The sequence below is a fragment of the Pteropus vampyrus genome, unplaced genomic scaffold, assembly GCF_000151845.1.
Source record: "Pteropus vampyrus isolate Shadow unplaced genomic scaffold, Pvam_2.0 Scaffold2, whole genome shotgun sequence".
Lineage (NCBI taxonomy): Eukaryota > Metazoa > Chordata > Mammalia > Chiroptera > Pteropodidae > Pteropus > Pteropus vampyrus.
Window position 1 is genome coordinate 10,245,423 of NW_011888783.1, and position 20,425 is coordinate 10,265,847.

At 38.6% G+C, this 20,425-nt stretch overlaps 1 protein-coding gene across 1 annotated transcript in view; it reads right to left on the reverse strand.

The window, feature by feature from the left end:
• ITGA4 (integrin subunit alpha 4) overlaps positions 1 to 18,200 on the reverse strand; it is an 83,232-nt gene extending 65,032 nt beyond the window's left edge. The window contains exons 1-4 of the mRNA XM_011359968.2: positions 17,725 to 18,200; positions 17,240 to 17,361; positions 1,320 to 1,426; positions 1,094 to 1,223 (exon numbers count right to left, since the gene is read on the reverse strand). Of these exons, the coding sequence (XP_011358270.1) occupies positions 1,094 to 1,223; positions 1,320 to 1,426; positions 17,240 to 17,361; positions 17,725 to 17,921 (556 nt within the window). The 5' untranslated portion in view covers positions 17,922 to 18,200. The remainder of the gene's footprint in view (positions 1 to 1,093; positions 1,224 to 1,319; positions 1,427 to 17,239; positions 17,362 to 17,724) is intronic.
• Between the last annotated feature and the right edge of the window lie 2,225 nt (positions 18,201 to 20,425).

A 20,425-nucleotide genomic window follows, 5' to 3' on the forward strand; every position in this document is an offset into this window, starting at 1 on the left:
CAAATCTGGAATATATATGATAAAAAATTATCCATGATTCAGTTATTAAAATAACTGAATTTGTATACTTGGTCAAAATTTTGTCAGGTAATAGAAAATTTCTTTGGACACTAGGATAATTATTTTGGTTAGAAAAATTGAAAAATGGAATGCATATATATTTAACTGAGTTTTTCAAAGACATTTTTAGAATTGTGCTTCCATTGCTGATACCATTTTAACATTCTGTTGACATTCACCTCTAACTTTGCTCACTTCAGTTGTCTATTTATGTCCTAGCTCTATATGCTTTAATGTCCATGGCCCAGAATTTTTTTTTTTTTTAATTTTCCTCTCCCCGCCCCACTTCCACCCCTGGTCTAAGGACATTGCCATCTCCCCTTAAGAACTGGATCTCTGAAGGCGGAGCATCTTCTCTCACGCTCTGGGAGGTGAGGTGGGGCGGGGTGGGGGCGGGGGCGGGGACTGGCGCACTCAGGGGGCCTGGGCCTAGGCTCCGCTGGGGTTCAAACCCAGGACCTTCTGCTGCCTGTAAAGTAGATGTGCTAACCACTACTCTGTGGAACCACCCAGCCTAGAATTTTTATGAGAAAACCTTTCAAACTTTAGATACAATCCCTTGCTGTTTCAATGAAAACATGAATTTGAAAAAAAAAAAGACAGTGAATGGAAAGTATTTGCTTACTCTGAATATTCTTTGAAGCTAAAGGTAAAGCAAGAAACCTAAACAGCTTCTTTCTGATTTGACTTCGATCTAACTTCATAATTTTAAGTGTACTATATTTTTTGAACATTAGACTCACTTATACTGAATTAAAAATATATTTAATACAAAAGTGGGTAATTATCAACTAGATTTTAGAATTATTTAAATTCAACTGTAGAATTTCTATTCCTAAAAACACGATGTACATTTATAAAAACGAATACTACTGCAATTGAATAAAAAAAGGAAAGAATACTTTGAGTAGTTAAAAAGAACACTACTATTTCAAAGATCTCCCCATACAACCAAAATTGAAAATAATTTAAAAAAATTTAAAGATATTCATTTGTTTCTCTTGATCCAGTTAATATCAAAATCATGTCTTACCTTGATAACATGGAGCTATTCTTATGCTCAGTTTTGTTCTTAAATCAGAGGGTACTCCATAGCAAACACCAGTAGGAAGTTTATTTTCATTCTTTATATAAAATATATTTTTCCACCTATGCCCACAAGTCTGAATAAAACATAAAAGTAGACCAAATGATGTGAAAGTAACATCGAGAATTTCTGATTTCATGATGTGATCAGTGGACCGATTCCAATAACCTACCAATATGGATCCATTTTTTCCTGGCTGTCTGGAAAGTGTGACTCCCAACCATTGATTGTCTCTTTCTTCCAAACAAGTCTTTCCACAAGGTTCTCCACCAGGGCTACCTACAGCATTTGAAATAACGTTATCAGTTATCGTGAAAACCATACTATTCTACAAGAGCAGAAAAGATAAACACATCATGCTTATCCCCAATGCCTTTTCCTTCGACCACATATGGAATGTCCTTATCCCCTGCTTCTCTATCATCTTATTATTCAGTGCACAATGTGGGGGTAACTGTGCGTTACTCTGTGCCAATATAACTGTTCTCTCATAAGTTGATTTTTATTTGTAGAAATGACTGGTAACATCGTGAAGAGATGGCCTCGATATAGGAGATAGCTAACCAACATGATTAGGATGGAAGAAATCAGTTTAAGCCAACACAGGCTGTGAAAATACAATGGCAGTACATAATGCTTGGCAAAGAATTTGCACCTTTGTTTTGACCAATTATCTAGCATTACAGGCAATATTACCAGAGCACTTTTAAGACATTTCTGGTATTGAGACATTAAATGCTGGTCCTTAGCATTTAAGACAGTTTATTAAAGCTGGAAGGTGATGACTGAGCATGTGGAAAGTGGCCCTGTATAATTAGCATTCCAATAATGCCTAGAAGTTAAAACAAATTGCCCTATGGTTTACATTTAGTAGATTGTGACTGTTCTCAACAATGAATAAAAGACTTGAAAAACTGGAAGTTATAAACTTCAACAAACACTTCAGCAAATGCATGAATAGCCAGAAAGACAAACATAAATATTATTCATGGGCAATACAGTACTTCTAAACTGCACAAGAAAAAGCGATCTTCCCAGTGATATATATATATATTTTTTCCTTTGTTAGAGTGACTTCTTTGCCTTATAGCTGGGATACAGTATTAATTTCAATTAAGTGATTTTGGGAGAGGAAAAGATGCAGTATCTTAAGAATCTTTTTGTCTTTATTTTCACCCTCTTCAATTGCCATGCGACAGTTCTATTCCACCTGAGCTTAATTCCAAAGGCAGGTAAACAAATCTGCATCAATCTGATTGGATAAGGATGTGGAACTTGGGTTTCTTAATTTTAAACACTGGTCACTGGTATCAAGTTTTCATACATTTATAGGGACCATTCTCTAAATCATTAGGCACTTTATCTCCTCCTATAAACTTGACCTCTAGATAAAATTTCCTGAACAAACTCAGAATACCTACATAGAAAAGGCTAACATTTTGAAAATGAAATTATTTGCAGAAAATCTTCTGGGTAGCAGAGACCCTGTTTTAAGGAGTATAGAAAGATGCAGGTATATACATTTGTTCTCCAAAATGTTCAGGACAAACAAAACCCTTCAACACAGCTGAAAACAAGAACGTTTCCTCATCCCTTCTCTGAAGATTCTGATTCATTAGGTCCAGGTGAGGCCCTGATGACTCCAGGTGATTTGGATGGTCTGGAACATTGTTACAATAGGATGTGGATAATGTTTTTCTGGCCAGGTTCCTCACAGAATAGTATCAACTCCTACCCACTGGTAGTGGCTGCTTGGAGCACTGGACTGAAAGGAAGACAGGACTAGGATGGGTCTGGAAGAAGAATGCTAGGGTTGATTAGCAATGTCTGGAATGGAAAGGCAATCTTTCTGATTAGCAATGCTTGGAATGGAAAGGGATTCTTTCTGCAGCCCAAACTCTGATAAAGATGGTCCCGGTAGAAACAGCAGATTTCTATGTTAAAACTAATAAAGAGAAAAAGGAAGGGGAGAGGGACGGAAAGAGAGAGAAAAACAATCGTGTTGTGTTGGATGGGTAAGGTCCAACAGAATTGTTACTGCGACTACATGATGCCAATATAATTGAAGGAAAGTGGAAGAATGACAAAAAATTTTAACTTCCATTGTAATGCAATTTTCAGTTTGACTTTTTCACTAAAACTACTTTTTTTTTAACTAATGTCAAAATAGATGCTAAATGGTAGAAGTTTGAAATTTGAAGTTTGAAGTCTGAAGTCTGAAGTTTCTATTATTTACCACAATAGACACTTCAATGAAATATCCTCTGTGAAAATACCAAAGTCTTCTAAATTTACAGACACCCAGGAAACTGAGCAGGAGGAAAATTAAGGACAAGACATGAAGGTAACAACACAGACCTCTATTAAAACGTGGAATATTTAATGGACACTTTCATCAAAATTATAACCCAATATTTGAAACAAATTTACTGTTCTAGAGATGCCACCTGAAAGTTTAAAAATAGTTAAATATATGATAGTTTAGAACCATACAATACCATGTAAATTGCTGGATAAAAAGGGCTAAGTTTTTATGTGTACAAATAGTGAATTGTTATTGTCTGTTTCTTGGCTGAGTTCTTGTATTTTTAAGTTTTTAAATGAAGACTAGAGAAATGCCTGTGATTAAATTGTTTTCTGGAGCCATAGATAATTCCATATTGTATTCTTTGTTTCAGTTTTAGCTCCACCAGGTGACATCACGATGTCACCATGCTCAGTCTCAAACTCACACTCAGTCTCACACACATCATTACCAAACTACTCACTTTCCCACTTTATCAGTGTCGCTTCCCTCAAACATCTTCCACTCCATGTCTGAGTATCTACAAGATCTCTGAGACACCAATGCCCCCTTACACCTCGCATACCCTTCTTCTCAAGCCTTTGGCCTGAGATACACCACCAGCTTTCCTGCTTCTTCAGCTTACAGATGGCAGATCAAGGGACTTTCTCAGCCTCTGTAACTAAGGGAGCCAATTACTATAATAAATCTCCTCTTAGATAGACAGACGGACAGATCTATCTACCCAATTGGTTCTGTTCTCTGGTGAACCCTGACAAATACAAGTACCAGTATATTTATTCACAACTATCCTGTCTGCTTCCGAGGCTTAGTAAATAAAGACCTACTTCATTTTGACCAGAACTGCATCAGTTCAGCATGAGCCCACCCTCAACACAAATCCCAGAAATGTGTGCTGAAAACAGGTCAATAAATGAAAAACAATTTAAAGCTTTGACTGTGGTTTGACTGCCTTTTTTTTTTTTTTTTTTTTTGTATCTTAATTAGAAATGTGAGTCCAAAAGGATGAATGCACAGGCAAAAAGGAAATTCACATAAATAACAAAATCATGGAACAATTATCCTTCCACATAAGAAATAAAAACTAATTCTAATAAGTGAACAGACACACAGACACGTTAACACAGGTTTCTCCTTTTTCACTTCCTAATATAGCTTCTGCCAGCAACAATAATATTGAGGTACTTTTAGGACTGGTCAAAAGATAGGATCAGTTCAAAGAACAGCCTATAAGTCCTCACTACTGTTCTGAGTCTTTTCCTAATTTCTAGGAATTTTTTTTACCGTTTTCTTCTGTAGTGTCTGCAGAATCTCGGCAGAGAGGTATAGCCTTCCCATCGTCAGCTTATGCTCAGTGCCTTTCTCCAGAGCTTTCCCTTAACCTCGCTTGATCCTAAATCCACTCTTTTATCACGTGGTTCTCGGCCTTGACAGGACATTAGGATCATCTGGGGGGAATTCTGAACAAATGCCAACACCTGGATCTCACTCCCAGAGGTGCAGATCTGATGTGTCCGGGTTGAGACCCAGACATCAGAATTTTTTGTAAAGCTCCCCAGGTAGCTGTAGTGTGCAGTTGGGCTGGTGAGCAACTGTCCTACAGTGTAAATGGTTATGCCTTTTCCTGTATTATATCATATTTAAAAAGAAACTATTTCCTTTTAAAAAAGAATAATAATAGCTTTTTTGTCCTTTTCGGTTTCAGCTAGATATTGAAACAGGATATCAAATGTTAAGCAAATTTTCTTCATGTGGAAGTACAGTATTTCTAATTTGGTCAGAAATGATGATTATTAAAACTGTCATGAGGAAGATAATTCTCATGAATTTCCCTGACAGAGCATTATAAATAAACTCATATTATCTTTATATTTTACCAAAATGTCATACTGAAATGATTTATAATCTGGTTTTCAACTCAGCTCATACATTACTAATCTAAACTCAGTAAATCAAATCAGCTTCGTAATTGAAACAGTACTTTACATGGTCTAACATAAAAGAGGTCAGCAGAAATTAACATGTGATAATTTTCCATGCTTTTGTACAACTAGAATGACTAATTCTTAGTGGGGTTGAATGCATTTTCCCCAGTAGACATTAAAAATACAAAGCCATATTAAAACCATACCCCTTATTCTAATACGTAAGCCTATCTTTCTTTTTTCGTTTTTGTTTTTCATTTCAAGAAAATATAAAGATGTGTGCTTATCTCTTCAGTTTGTATGTCCATATACTGATTTTGCATTAGTACACATATGTGTATATAAATGTGAATAAGCAGTCATTTCAATAGTTGACTGTAAAGGATGTTGACTGTAAAGTGTAGCTAGAGCTAATTAGGTACACTTTATACCTCCTCCTCCCTGCTTCATATCACCAGGGCAGGTTGACCATTTTGTTGCCTGTGGCATTCTCACAGTACAGAACAGGGCCTTACGAGCAGAAGGCAGGAACAAAATATGTACTTGCTGAGGGAGGGAATTCTGAAATACATTACACCACCACAAAAATCCTTCACTAGATTAATAATCCTTTACTGCAAAAATTTCACCAAACTCTCAGGGATCTAAGCTTTGGAGAGATCTTCCTTCTCTACTATTCTTCCCTACTTCTCTTCCAAAATATTATTCCCTTAAGTTTTAAGACAGTAACAGATGGTCTGAAGGGAAACTGTTTGCAGGTTTGAGGGTCTTTACAAAGTGTAATAAGTGAGTAGGACTCTTTAAGATTGAGATAGCTGGGGCCCACAGGAGGTGCCTGTCTCAGAGCCTTTCTGCAAGGATTATGGGGAGTAAATGAGATCTGTGTGAAGTGCTTCGGCCAGAGCCTAGCAGTGAAAGCACACAGATGTTAGTTGATGTTGACATTATTATTATTTTGAGGATTAAGCTAAACATGATTAAGCTGTATGTATGTCATGGCATATATCTTCCTCTACGAAGTATTTGCAGCACCTCACTGTTCTCAGTGAGGCCTTAACATACACATTAACTCATTTAATTCTCAACAGCAGACTGTTTTATCAATCCCATTTTACAGATGAGAAAATTGAGTCTTAAGGAAGTAACTTGTCTAAATCCATGAAGCTGGTAAATAGAAAAGATTAAAATCAAAAATTTGTCAGAAACAGGGCATATATTACTCCCATGACCCTACAATATATACGGTAGAAGTCTACAAATATTTCAGATGTGTGAATTAACTGAAATCGATTTCACTTCCTAAATCTTCTTCGAAAATGTGCAAAATATCACAAATCTGCCCATGGACTGTATAGCTAACTATTTAGTGTTCACGAAAAATGTCACTTACTTGGTCCCTATCTTGCCCTGCCCTTTTCCTCAATTTACATCAGCTCTCAGTACCCCGGCATTTCCACTCAGGAAAGACCAAGGGGAAAGGTCAGACTCAAAGTTCTTCTTTTTATAACTTGTTGACAGCTTGAGTGAAATGCTCTGTGGGTAGGTGCACCTGGGACTTTTGAATGTAACGGCATGTTTGGTTTATCTGCATGTGTACTGTGCTATGGCTTCCCCATGGCTTCGGACATTTGATTGGGGCGCTCAGTCTGGATTTCTAGCTACTAAGACAACATATATAGTTATCTGATCCTTCAAAACATGTGATGTGATTTCAAGTTTAAGAAAAATAAAGTCCTTACTTCTACCAATTACTTTTTTTAGAGTTGAATTTCTATTCCACTAAAAGGAAAGTCCTATGTTTTAAACTATTCCACTCTAACTTTTCCTCAAATTATCTTGAAAAATGAATGACTCTTTCTACTCTATGTTTTATAAAGAGCCATTCATTCCAGATAGCTTTATTTGTAGAAGCAATAATTACTGAGTGAAAATAATTATACAATTCATTTCTCTACCTAAATTCAGAATATTAAAAAAACATTTGGGATTAAAAGTGAACAAATCAATTCAAATATGACAAGATTATAAGACCTATCATTGCATGGTTATGAAGATTACAGAAAATTTATGCCTGTGCATACAAGACTGCCTGGCACCTAGTAGGTGTTCATTAAATGGTAAATGCTTCTGCTTCCCAGCATACTTACACTATGTTGATTTGGACTTCACCAGCAGAGGGAGCTCATAGTGCTGAGAGATTTGGTCAGCAGCCTTCAGCTCTTTAAGCCAAGGAGCCTCTTCTTTTAGTTTTTCTTATCTAACCCTAATTACTATTAAATCCATGTTTACTACGTTAAGCTATTTACTTTCCTCATGCATCTAATAAAACGTGATGATGTTTCTAAAAGATAACAATAATGTTTATGAAGTCAACAGTAATAACAATAATAAAAAGTAAAATAACCCAAAATTTTGAGGTGATATGGGACATGAGAGTATTAAGCTTCTAAGACCATTCCCTCCACCTTGTCTAGTGGCAAACAAGAGTCAAACGATCAAAATAAACATCAAAATTAGAAACCATTCTCAAAGTATTTTCTTTCTGGAAAAACTGATATCTAAATGTTGTATTTTCAGAGTTCCTAGTCAAAATCTGAGAATGGCTAATTATCATGCTCAATTAATGTGAGAAACAGCTCATACAATCATAGGCCTGAAAAAGCCAGTTATTTCAGTCCACTATTCCATTTTATTTTATATACTTTTTTACTTAATGATTTAACTCTATTTATTTTACTTTATTGTATTCAGAAAGAGAATTCAACACTGAAGGTAATGTCTGCAGGGAGTAGTACCAAGTTTTATGTTGTAATTTTATAAATCTGGGTTGATCCTGAGTCATCACTAGGCCTCAGAATTCTAGAAAGCCAGGTCTCTTGTGAACTTGATTCTAGGTTCAGGGTCTCCTCCAGGGACCTTAGGCCCAAACCTTTTCCAAATTCCTGTGGAAAACCTATACAAACATTTTTACTAACTACAGTAGATAAATGTACTGTAACTGATATATTTGGTGAGCATAATTTAAAGAGGGAATGTTGTTTTATAATAATTACTAATATTTATTATGTGCTTCCTATGTACCAAGCATACTTTTATTACGTGTAAACAAATATATTAACTCATTTAGCTTTTATTACATCCCTATGAGTAGGTATTATTATCCCAATTTCATAGTTGGAGAAGCTATGGGAGATTAAGCTTCTTGTCCCAAGTCACCCCTAATAATTGGGGGGCAGAAAGGATTCAAATCCACACTGTCAACCACCACACCACTCTGTATTACCTTGCAATGATTTTCTATTAATACTTTTCCTTGTTAAGCAAGAAAAGAACCTAAATATTGACATTATTAATAATCCTATACTAATTTTATTTCTATAATAGACCTACTAAGATAATAAAATTAATTTCCAACATTAGAAAATAAGAAAATTCTCTTCTTCCATGGTTTTCAGTTAATCTCTTGGATTTAAGGATTCATAGGAAAAACTATCACTAATATATGGATATCATTTGAAATAGGAACAATACAAAAATGTAAACAAAAAGCTCCATGGAAACCTACACTCAATGCTAAGTGGTCAATATTGAAGTTCTGTGCTTGCTTTTGGAATTCATATGGTAGGACAGAGGAAGTCAGGAAGACAGCAAGTTTTAAAAATATGAGAGAAATAAAAATCAGTCAGGGAGTCTGTGGCATTGTCCTGCACCAGCGGAGGGTCAGACAGATGCAAGTTACAGATATTAGAGGACACCTCTCTGTACAAAGTTTAAAGGATGGAATAAGACATTACAAAGACAATGATTTGCAAACAAAATGATATTCTAACAAATACTAGAAAACTTTCACAAGAAAACAAGGTACAATATCAGGCTGAGGTAGACTTAGGTTATCTGTTCACCTGTCCTTCTTGTCATCTCAACTGAGTTGTTTGAGAGCTTCAGCCATGTCTTATTCAACTTTCTATTCCCAGTACTTAGCATAAATAATTGTCAAAAATTATTTAATTAATGAAGGAAGAACTCAGTTAAGAGAGTTGTTGACACTTGCCACCAATATTTTCTCACTCTTACTTCTCAACCCTCTGCAGTCTAATTTCACCACCAAAACTGGTCTTACCAAAGTTACTGATGAACTGATTCTCTCTAAATTCAATGAAACCTCTTAAATTCTTACCTGGCCTGACTTCTTGTCAACTTTTGATACCATCAACTACTCACTCTTCTCAAAATCTTTCCTCCTTAAACTTTCATAATGCTACATTGACCTGATTTCATTGTTACCCCTTTGGCTTCTCCTTGGTCATTCCTTTCAGGCTCCTTTTTTCTTCTCCAGTGGTTCTCAACCATGGTTGAATATTGGTATCATCTGAGGACTTTTGGAGAATTCTGATGCCCTTTGAACTCAATTCTAATGTATGTTTCGGAGAGATTTTCCACACCACAGTTCTCTAACACTGGCTCGGTGCCCTACAATTCAACTAAATTCTGACATTATCTAATAGGAAGTAGCATCAGATCCCACAGGTTAAGGGCTCACTCCTACAGAACTGCCCCCACCCTCAACAGATACATACTTTAGGTGCCAATTGCAAGTCCAGATTGTCACCTGTGCTTGTGACCAATTGGCTATAGGAGGTTTCAATTATCTTCTCCTTGGTTTCAGTTAATTTACTAGAGCAGCTCACAGAACTCAGAGAAGCATTTTACTTACTGGATCACCAGTTATTAGAAAGCACATAATTCAGGAACAGCCAGATGGAAGAGATATATAGGACAAAGTATGGGAAAAGGATGCAGAGCTTCTATGCCCTGAGGCACTTTCCTTGACTTTCCTATGTTCACCGACCTGGAAGCTCTCCAAACTCTGTCCTTCTGAATTTTTATGGAGGCTTCATTGCATAGGCATGATTGATTAGATCATTGGCCATTGGCAACTGACTCAACCTCCAGCCCCTCTCCCCATCCTGGAGGTCAGGGGAATAGGACTAAAAGTTACCACCCTTTAACCACATGGCTGGCTCCACAGGCAACAAGCCTCCATCCTTAAGTGGGGTCCAAAAGTTACCTCATTAACATAATAAAAGGCATCATTCAGGAAATTCCAAGGGTTTTAGATGCTCTGTGCTAGAAACAGGGACAAAGACCAAATATATATTTCTTATTATAAATCACAATATCACAGCACCAGGAATTTTATTAATTTGAGATGAACACTGGTATTCTTAAAGCTTTTTAAGAGACTCTATCTAAATTGCAGCCAGAATTGAGTAGCACTGTTCTATCTATTTCTCAAATTGTAAGCATCCCCTGGGATCTATGCTGCGCCCTCTACAGCAGGGGTTCCTAACCCCAGGGCTGCAGATTGGTACCATCCACGGCAAGTTAGAAACTGGGCCTCACAGCAGGAGGTGAGCAGCAGGCGACTAAGTGAAGCTTCATCTATATTTGCAGCCACTCCCCAGCGCTGGTATCACTGCCTTAGCTCCACCTCAGATCATCAGGCATTAGATTCTCATAAGAGCACCGGTCCCTGGTGTCTAAAAGGTTGGGGATTGTTGCTCTAATCCATTCGCCTAGAGATTTCCCAGGTTAAATTCATTAACATCAGGGCTTTGACTGTCAATAACCTTCAACCTTGAAGTGACAAAATTCTTCTGTCCACAAGACCCATACATCCAACTGATTACTAGATATTTACTTCTGTGTCTCGTGGGACATAGCACCATCATTCGTCTAAGCCAGAATCTTCAATACCATCTTCAAAACTTCTTCCCTTTCATCTCTCTTATTTAATAATTACCAAGTCCTAGTGAATCTGTCTTTTAAATAATGGTAATGTGGTTGAAAAGGGGGCCACATACCAAACCTGACAAGCTCAGAGGAGGCCAGCAGGGCAAGCCCTAAAACTCAGAGACTGAAAGTAACCACATGGGGTGGTCTGAACACAAAAATTCCTAACTAAAATCGAGTCATGGTATGTACTCACGTCCTAGACCCGTAGCTTCCTTGACAAATGTCAATTTTTACCTTAAATGAGTTTGTCTAGTGTCTTTTTGTATCCAAGATAACATACCTTTAAAATGTCAGCATAATCTTTTCCAGACCCCTGAGGGGCCAACCTCTGGCACCAGAGCAGGAGACCACAGAATCTTTCATCATCTTGTTTCTCACATACCATTTCTATTTGCTCTAACTGTTAATTATTAACTGTCTTGTACTCACCATTGTAAAAGAAGTATGTGTCTCTCCATTTTACTTTTTATCCAATCCCAGAGATTTGCCAACCCCCACTTTGCTTTCTCCTGCTCCATTAATCTACCGCCAATGGATTTCATGTAATCCTTTTTATGCCTCCTTCTTTAATACTAATGTATAAAATAAGCTGCGAAACTGCCATACTCTGGAGCATTTTCTCAATCCGTTGAGATTTTGCTTCTCGGCAATTGTCATTGGTTTGGGTCAAATAAACTCATAAAAATCCTCTACAGGTTTGGAATTTCTTATATCAACAATAGAATTTCTATTTTTCTTCATTCCTACTGCCACTGGCAGTATAAGCGTGAATCATATGTAGCCTAAATTATAACAAGATCTTTGTACAACTGTCTCAATACTTTCATTCTTGACTCATTTACTCCAAATCATTCACTACTCTGCAAGCAGAAGTATCTAAAACACAAATCTAATCATGTGACTCCCCAGCTTTAATGATCTTAACGCAAATTCATACTCCTAAAGAGAGCTTAGGAAATTATACCCCAAATAATTCCTGTTTACCTCTCCAACCAACCACCCACTTCACACTCCACAGTCCAATTGTATACATCTTTCCTTCAGTTCAAAATGTCATGCTGTCAAAGACTTCAGGGTCTTCACGCACACTGTTTCCTCTGTATGGAAACATTTCCCATAACCTCTTCCTCTAACTCCTGATTTTCATTTAGCTCCCCACTTGAACATCAATTCCTTCAGAAGATATCACCTTATTCTCCTAACTAGATTAAATTTTCTCACCATGCTTTCCTATAATAACCTAACCTATGGACTGTAAACTCCTTGGGGCCAAGAACAGTGTTTCTTTTGTATTACCAGGTTCTGGGCTTTTGGCATCTCTAAATAAGTGACTGAATGCATACATGACCCCCATGTACGATGGATTACCATATCTGACCCCCAAACCTGTTGCCAAGAGGAGATTTTTTTTAGTCATTAGTAATATCACTCGGTGATCAAGTAAACTCAAAGTAAAAAATAAAACGCATTTAGAAAATCTCATCTCTCAAATTATGTGGAAATCATTCTTTTAGAGATCGAATTTGGGAAATTGCTGGAAATCAGGGAACTTAACTCTCTTAACATGACAGTTTATTAATGAAGCTCTCTGTCTTGATTTTCTGCATAATTACCATAACAACCTATATTCAGGGATGATTTTTCAAAATGACCAGTCTGTATCAACTCAGCTTCACGAACCACAATTTAAAGAGTATTGAAAATGAAAAAGAAAAGAAAAGTTATCAAGAACATATTTGAAGTTTCAACCGTGAGAGATTTGCCTTTTAATGTTAAGCTAATAATTCCTGCAAATCAGGCAGAAATGAGAATGAGATAATCGTTAGTTTAATGATGCAATGCTAATTGACTTAACCTTTTCCAAATAGGTTATGTAATATAAACCAGGAGGCTGGCCAAGGTAATATAATTTCCAGAAAGATATCTGAAGTGGAATAATGATGACAAACTTATGATGGACCATTGTTCTTTCCAGTAAGGAGAAGCACAAGCAGAGAGCTTAAAGATCTATTAACTGTACAATGTTTGGTCTGGAAAAAAAAAGTGAAAGCCCCATGCATAGACGCTGGTAAAACATCCGCTAAAAAGTTAGTGTTATTTTATGCAGGGAAGTTACATATCTCTAGAGCAGTGCTGTCCAACTGAAATATAATTCAAGCCACATATAAAAGGTTTTATTTGATAGTAATCACATTAAAAAAGTAAGAGAAATTAATTTTAACAATATATTTTATTTAACTTAATAAACCTAAAATATCATTTAAATATATAATTGATATTAATTTTTAAATATATATTTCAACATGTAATCAATATCTAAAAAATTAATGAGATATTGTATTTTCCTTTTCTTGTACTGCCTTTGAAATCCAGTATGTAATTTATATTACAGCACCTATCACTGTTAACTAGCCACATTTCATGTGCTCAATAGCCATATGTGGCTACTGGGTGCTATATAACTTATGTAACTTTAGAGTCTATTATCCAGAAAAATATATGTGTGCATGTGTGTGTGTGTGTGTGTGTGTGTGTGTGTGTAATGCTATTAGTGGCAACTCCAAAGTAATGAAAGACCTGGAATGTCTTTTGAATAACCAATTAGAGACAATTTTTAAAGTATAATTTTATAATCATTTATATATTTTATGTTCTAATTCTTTTGAATATTGGTAATCTATGAATGGACTATGATTAACTATAGTACTGTGGAGTCATTATTTAAGTTGCCTTAATTTAGCAACCATCTGTGGTCAAAATTTCCTTTTAAAAAGCTTCAGCAAGGATGCAGTGTCTGAGTGGAAAAGCAAGCGAACATGTGGCGATCACTGTGGCCTCCTGAGACACGGAGTTTTCATGAACAAGTCTGGGCTCAAACTCTCCTGATGGGAGACTATTTTCCTTTGGTTCACAGAGGAAGGTACCAAGAGACTGAGAGGAGAGACACTTCTCAGGCAGGCAGGAGTAGAAGAAGTCTGTTTGCATGCAAAAAGAAGAGCACTTCTATAGTCAATTCAGTTCAATGAAAGAGGTATCTTACTCTCAACATCTCACACTCTGAACATTCTAGATAAATGGGCATTTGTTGTTCACTTCTGACTATGACTATAAGGAATATACCATGGTATGCGACAACATTATCCACAAAGGTGGGGATCAAATAGGGAGTGGGATAGTGATCTCCTCTTTTGGGGGGAGTTGTCTGTCTGAATCAAACTTTGATCTGAAATTCTGAGACCTAAAGACTAGTCCATGTAGATAGTATTTTGAATTGCATAGGAGATGGGTACCATTTTTAGAGACCTATCAATTCCATCTCCTTGATAGCAAGTTAAGCCATTCCAAATGAAAGAAAACACTTCATTGACATGGCAGTCATAGCTCAATCTTTAGTTTTCAGATTTTTTGGTTGGGTCAACAAGAAATTATTTTTCACTGTGTGCCATTTCAACAGTTAGCTTTTAATTTATACATTTAACTTTTTGTTTAGTTTATTAATTGTCCCTACTTATTAACCTCAATTTGCCTAAAACAGATAACATGCAGATAGAGATTTAAGTAGGAAATAGCGATAAGAAATAAACTAATATTTTTTAATGTCCTTTATATGTCAGGTACTGAGCTAAGTGTTTTCCATACACTATAGTGAGACAGGACAACTGAAGCTATCTTCACGATCTATAGAATTAGAAGACTGTGTATGTGTATGTGTGTGAGTGTATGTAAGTATATATATATATACTTATATATGTAATATTTTTTTCCTTGAAACATCCTCATAAAGAATACTGCATAGTCCACAAACCTGAGAATCCTTAAATGTCTTTGGTTATCAATTTATTGTTCTTAGTGTTTCTTTTCTAGACTTTATCCTCAATCCCTTATTTTATAGCTTCACGTTACCTCTGCATTTCTTTATAAAAGGAAGAGAAGATATATTATTTAAAATGTTATATCAAAAGTAACTTCAGTCAGCTGTTTTGCAAATATTCAAAGCTATTAGTATTTTACAGCTATTAGTATTTTAACCAGTGATCGAATAAAAATCTTGTCTTCCTTTTTGCCTTTCATCTCAGTCAATACTTTTTTTATTGACCAAAATTTTAAAAGTTAAAGTATCACTTTGGCTTGTCATTTCTAATTGCTTCTCTTATTCACCAATCATGTTGATGGCGATCAAACTTTCACTTTGCTTTTATGTATTCATCCATCCGCCCATCCATCCATCCATCCATCCATCCATCCATCCATCCATCCATCCAATAAATTTTCACTTAATTCATGTTTATTGCTTATCTACTATGTGCTTATTTCTCCAAGGATATTTCTGTGTGCTACACATGCCCAAAGAATTTAGGTTTTCCTTCAATTTTGAGAGGCATTATTATCTTAAATTTTATGTAATACTATGACATGATCTTTCCAGTTAAAATATTGACATTTGGAAATAGATTCAGTGCCCTTACAGACAGGAAGTATGTGCTAAATATCAGTTGTTATAATGTCAAAGATCAGGAAACTATGACAAGACAATAGAAATGAAATTTTTCCCTCCTGAGACCTTATCAAGATCCTCTCGCGGATCAAGGTTGCCTGCTCCATTCCCCAGTTCTTTATCCCACAACTCTCTCATGCAATGAAAATTATGTCTTGCAGAATTATTCCAAATGGATAGGTTTGTGAATGTTTTGTGCTTTCCTAGTCTGCCTTTTGGGATGTAAGGTGCTTACAGAGTCTGGGGCTTATTCTACATGCTACAGACAACTCCTAGACTTTTATGGATACTCTCTGAGTTAAAAATAAAAATCCCAATATGCGTACACTCTATTTGAATTCCTTTAGATGAGGGAACCAGCTTCCTAGTTTGAGAAAAACCAAAGACTACTATAAAAAGAAAAAGGGGTTAAAGATGCAGTAACTAGCTTAGCTTAAAACTATTGATAGTAAAATTAAATACAAAAAAAAAATGTATCAATTATAACATTTTATTCAACATTTACAGATGACTCATCAGTTCATCAGACAACATATTCGACTCTACATTTAATTTTGTTTGCATTGAAAATGCATACAAAAAAAGAGAAGGGCTCGGACTTTGGACCCAAGCAGACCCGACTTTTTGACGTGGGGGGTCCCATCTCCCACTCACTAGCTGAGTAACCTTTAGAAAAAGTGCTTGCAGCCCTCAATGTTGAGTAGCAACAATGCCAGCCATGACTCAGTGGTGCTATGAGAAAAAAAAAAAAGCAACATATAGAGCAATGCTTAACAGTGTTTGCAACAAGATAGATTTGAATTAATATTAGTTCCCCTTTCTTCCCCCATGTGTCTGTGCAAAGCAAATTTGCTTTGGCTTTGAAATATGAACTTTCTCCTTTCTCTCATCAGAACACATTTTTCAAGTTGTCACAAACCTAAGAGGACACATTAAGGAATGACTTCAAATAGAAGTTTCCATTTAACATGAGAGTTTTTGATAAGATAAATTAATAATTATATGTTAAGCCTCATTTTAATTATAGTAACAATGGAGACTCCAAATTTTCCTGTGCTCTTCTTTTACACTTCAAATTCTAAATAAAACTGTATCATTTTCTTTTTAAGAAAGCCCTTAGGCTAAATGACAGGATAAGGGATCAATTCCAACTGCTATTCCTGACCTGCCCCTTAGCCTGTTCTCTTTAATAAAGCTGGTAAGTCTAAGATGGAAATAAAATTCTAAAGTCGGCTTAGCTGTATCCTGCCCTTAATGTGTTGAAACTTTAAAAGATATTTTACACACTGAGGGTTGGCAGAAAGATGAAGAGAGGGCATTATAGAAAATTTTCTACACAGTTTTGTCAGAGTATTGAAATTGTCATAAGCAAAGGGGAGTAAAATATTAACAGAAAAGGGGGACCATTTTATGTTAAGAAATGAAGATGTTGTGGAGTTAAGAGTGAAAATCATTCGCTTTAACCAAGTTACAGCCAACATGAGTTTTTCCAGGACTTGTTTTACCGTGGAGTCCACATATGGCGCACCGGGAGGGGGGTTCACTCGCTCCTGATCCCAGATCCAACTCACCCAGCTGGAGCTGTTCGCATGTCCGATTTGGATTCTTTCCGATTATGCATCTGTAAATCGCCCCGGGATTGACCACAGAAGAATTGGCGAGCCAGTTGGCCGTGGGCGCCCCCACTATGAGCCTAAAGCGAGAAATGTACGCGCACACTTGAGCTATGCTGCCCACTGAACCCCTGGTCTCAACAGACGTAACGTACAGCTGGCAGCGGGCCCACCTCCCCTCCTCCGCCCGCCACCCCGCACACCCAACCCGCCACTCCTAACTCCCAGCTCCAGGGCCCTGCGTCAGAACGCACCCCGGGAGCTGGCATCTCAAGATAAGTTAGTTTCCCTGAACAGATAGATCTCCAGCGAGCTGGTCGTCGCAGCGTTTCCCTTCTGCCTCCTTCTGAGAGAGGAAAGTTTGAACTGGGTAGGGAATCCCTGAGGCACCCTTCCCTCCCCGCTCTGGGATGCCGAGAGCGCCCCATTCTGACTCCACTCACCATCGGTTCTCCCCGTGGCTGTGCAGCACTACCGAGTAGCCAAACAGGGTGTTGGGGGAGCCCTGGTAGAGCAGCGCGCTCTCGGTGTCCACGTTGTAAGGGCGCCCGCTCGGGACCCCCAGGCACAGCAGCAGCATCACCGCCTCCCGGACGGCGGCCCTTCGGGGGCCCGGCCGGCTCCTCGCTTCCCCAGCCATGCGTTCTCGGAGGGGAACATTCAACACCAAACGGCACTGTCCCGAAGTTGTGCGGGATGAGACAAGGGACGACCAGCCAAGGGGAAAAGCGTCCCAAGAGAGGACGCTCGGCGTGTTCGGCACCAGTGGGCAGGAGGGAAGCGGGGAGGAAGGGAGGAAGGGAGGGAGGGACTGACAGAAGGAGGGAGGGGAAGTCGGACGCTGCGGGCGGAGCAATGGGGGCGGCCCGGGATGCAGACGCGCCCTAGGGACCCCACGCCCGGTGGCTGCAGCAGTGAGGAGCGGGTGTTCTCGCAGTCCCGGGCGGGAGCTTCTGGGTGGGGTCCAGGGCGTGGTGCAGAGGCGCGAGTCTGGGGCCGTTTCCCCCCGGACCGCGCGCGGCTGCAGGGGGCGCTGGGGGACCTCCGCTGCTCAGGATGCTTGCCTCGGCCTGGGGCTTCACAGACCCCGCGGATAGCTGTGTGGCTCGGACCCTTCCGGACTTTGCCAAGAGTGGAGCTGGAAGAAGCACGGGCTTTGCCTTCTAACCGTGGTTGGGGCCTGAATGCGGGCGGCGTGACCCCAACCTGACCCTCACGGGTCCCACTATGAGCACAGACGCTCCAAGCCCTGCCTGGTGTGGCCCAAAGGCCAGCCACAAACCTGGGCATGGGGACTGCGGCAGGGAACCTTCCAGATCTTTCATTGATAGTTAAGCGCTATATCTGATTTTTCGGGGCATCAGCAACCGCTAGTGAGTAACCAGAGGGCCACAAATTTAAACAAACACAAGGAACTGAAGGCGACTGAAGTACAGCGACATTATGGCTGGCTATTCACTTCAAGACACTGAGCCCTGCTATGCCCACTTCCTTCCTCCGCACACTTCCTCTTAAGTCTTGGGCTGCCTGTGCGAGGAGGCAGAATGGCACGCGGATTTAGGCTGTTATGAGTCTAACAGCGAGGCTGGATTAATATAGCACTGTGACTTGTCTCGTTTTAACGAAGAAACCAGTTCTTATTGCTCCGCCCTTTCTAGGCATCCATCCAGTTGCCACCGGATACCCAGTGTGAGGTCCAGAGACAGACACCATAATAAGCCTCTGAAGATACTCAAACCACAGTACAACACACACGAACTGGGTTCAATTCTCATTCTTGTACAATCCATACGTGCCTTAGGTTTCTTTCCTGAACAACCAGAGACAATTACACTGATATTTGTAGGAGATGCAGGCCCAGTTATTAATTATTGCTATGTGAAAAAAACAAAGGAAGAAAAAAGGGTTCAACAAAGGGTGTGTGTGTGTGTGTTAAGACCAGACGGAAATAGCACATTTTAAGTTGTAATGGCAGACACATCACTAAAATACTTGTTCATTTATTCAGCATATTCACTGAGCTGGCACTTTGCAGGCCCCACAGGATACCACAGTGAGGGAGGCAAGAAAAATCTTCAGGGAAATTTTCAGCCCAGTGGCAGACAAACTTTTGCTAACTAGCGGAAGTTCTGAATGCTTTAGGGACACTTACTGAAAGATTTGAAGGACAAGGAATGTTGAGTTAGGCTAAGCAGTTTGAGAGGAGGAATGAGGACCAGCTCCAGCAGGGCCAGGTAAAGGAGCAGAAAGAGATGGTCTTGGTGGAGCTTTTAGTTGTCCACACACAGGAATGATGCCAGGCTGACTAGGGAAGCAGGGACACATCATGAACCTAAGTCAGGTTAGAAAATTTTAACTCTATGCTGGGGCTGACAGGAAGCTATTGGAAGATTTGTCTTGGACAGCTGTGGGTTTCAGAAGTGTGAAGAAAAGACCGAATAGAGAAACCTTAATTTTGGAGGCTACTACAGTAATGAGTAGTGAGATGATGGTGCCTGAACTAGGAAGTAGCAGAGGAGGAATAGAAGAAATAATAGATTCAAGAGATATGAGAGACAGAACTCAATAAAACTTGGTGATAGTATTGGCAAATACAAATATGGAGCTGAGATGGAGTCAGGGTGACGTCCAAGTTTTGAGTTTGGGATCTTGGTACCTGGTGCTAATTCATAGAGAAAAAACACACGGGGGGATGAGGTTACGCATATGTGTATGTGCACGAATGGGGGCACACATGGGGCACTAATGAATTAAGTTTTAGACGTGGGATTTGAGATATTTATGGAGTGGCAGCCAAACCTAACCCAATCATTTTTACTTTTTTGTCAACAGACAAAATAATGGAAATATTATTATTTGCAACAAAGTGAAAGGCAAGCAATGGCGTGTGATAAATCTATTGTAAAAATGAAATGAAATTGCTTCTAGAAAAGTAGCTATCGGGGCCCGTGCTGAAAGGCTCTGCTGTTTTTTTCTACTCAGAGTATTTCTTTCTGAGTAGATCTGCGTGCTGATTACAACCCAGTTCTACAACTAGCCCATATTGTCATCATTCTGAAACAAGCAATCTCTCTGTAGTCATGACATTTCCAGCTGATGCCCAGTAAGCGGGTGTATCAAAGGCACTTCCATACTCTCCAGACT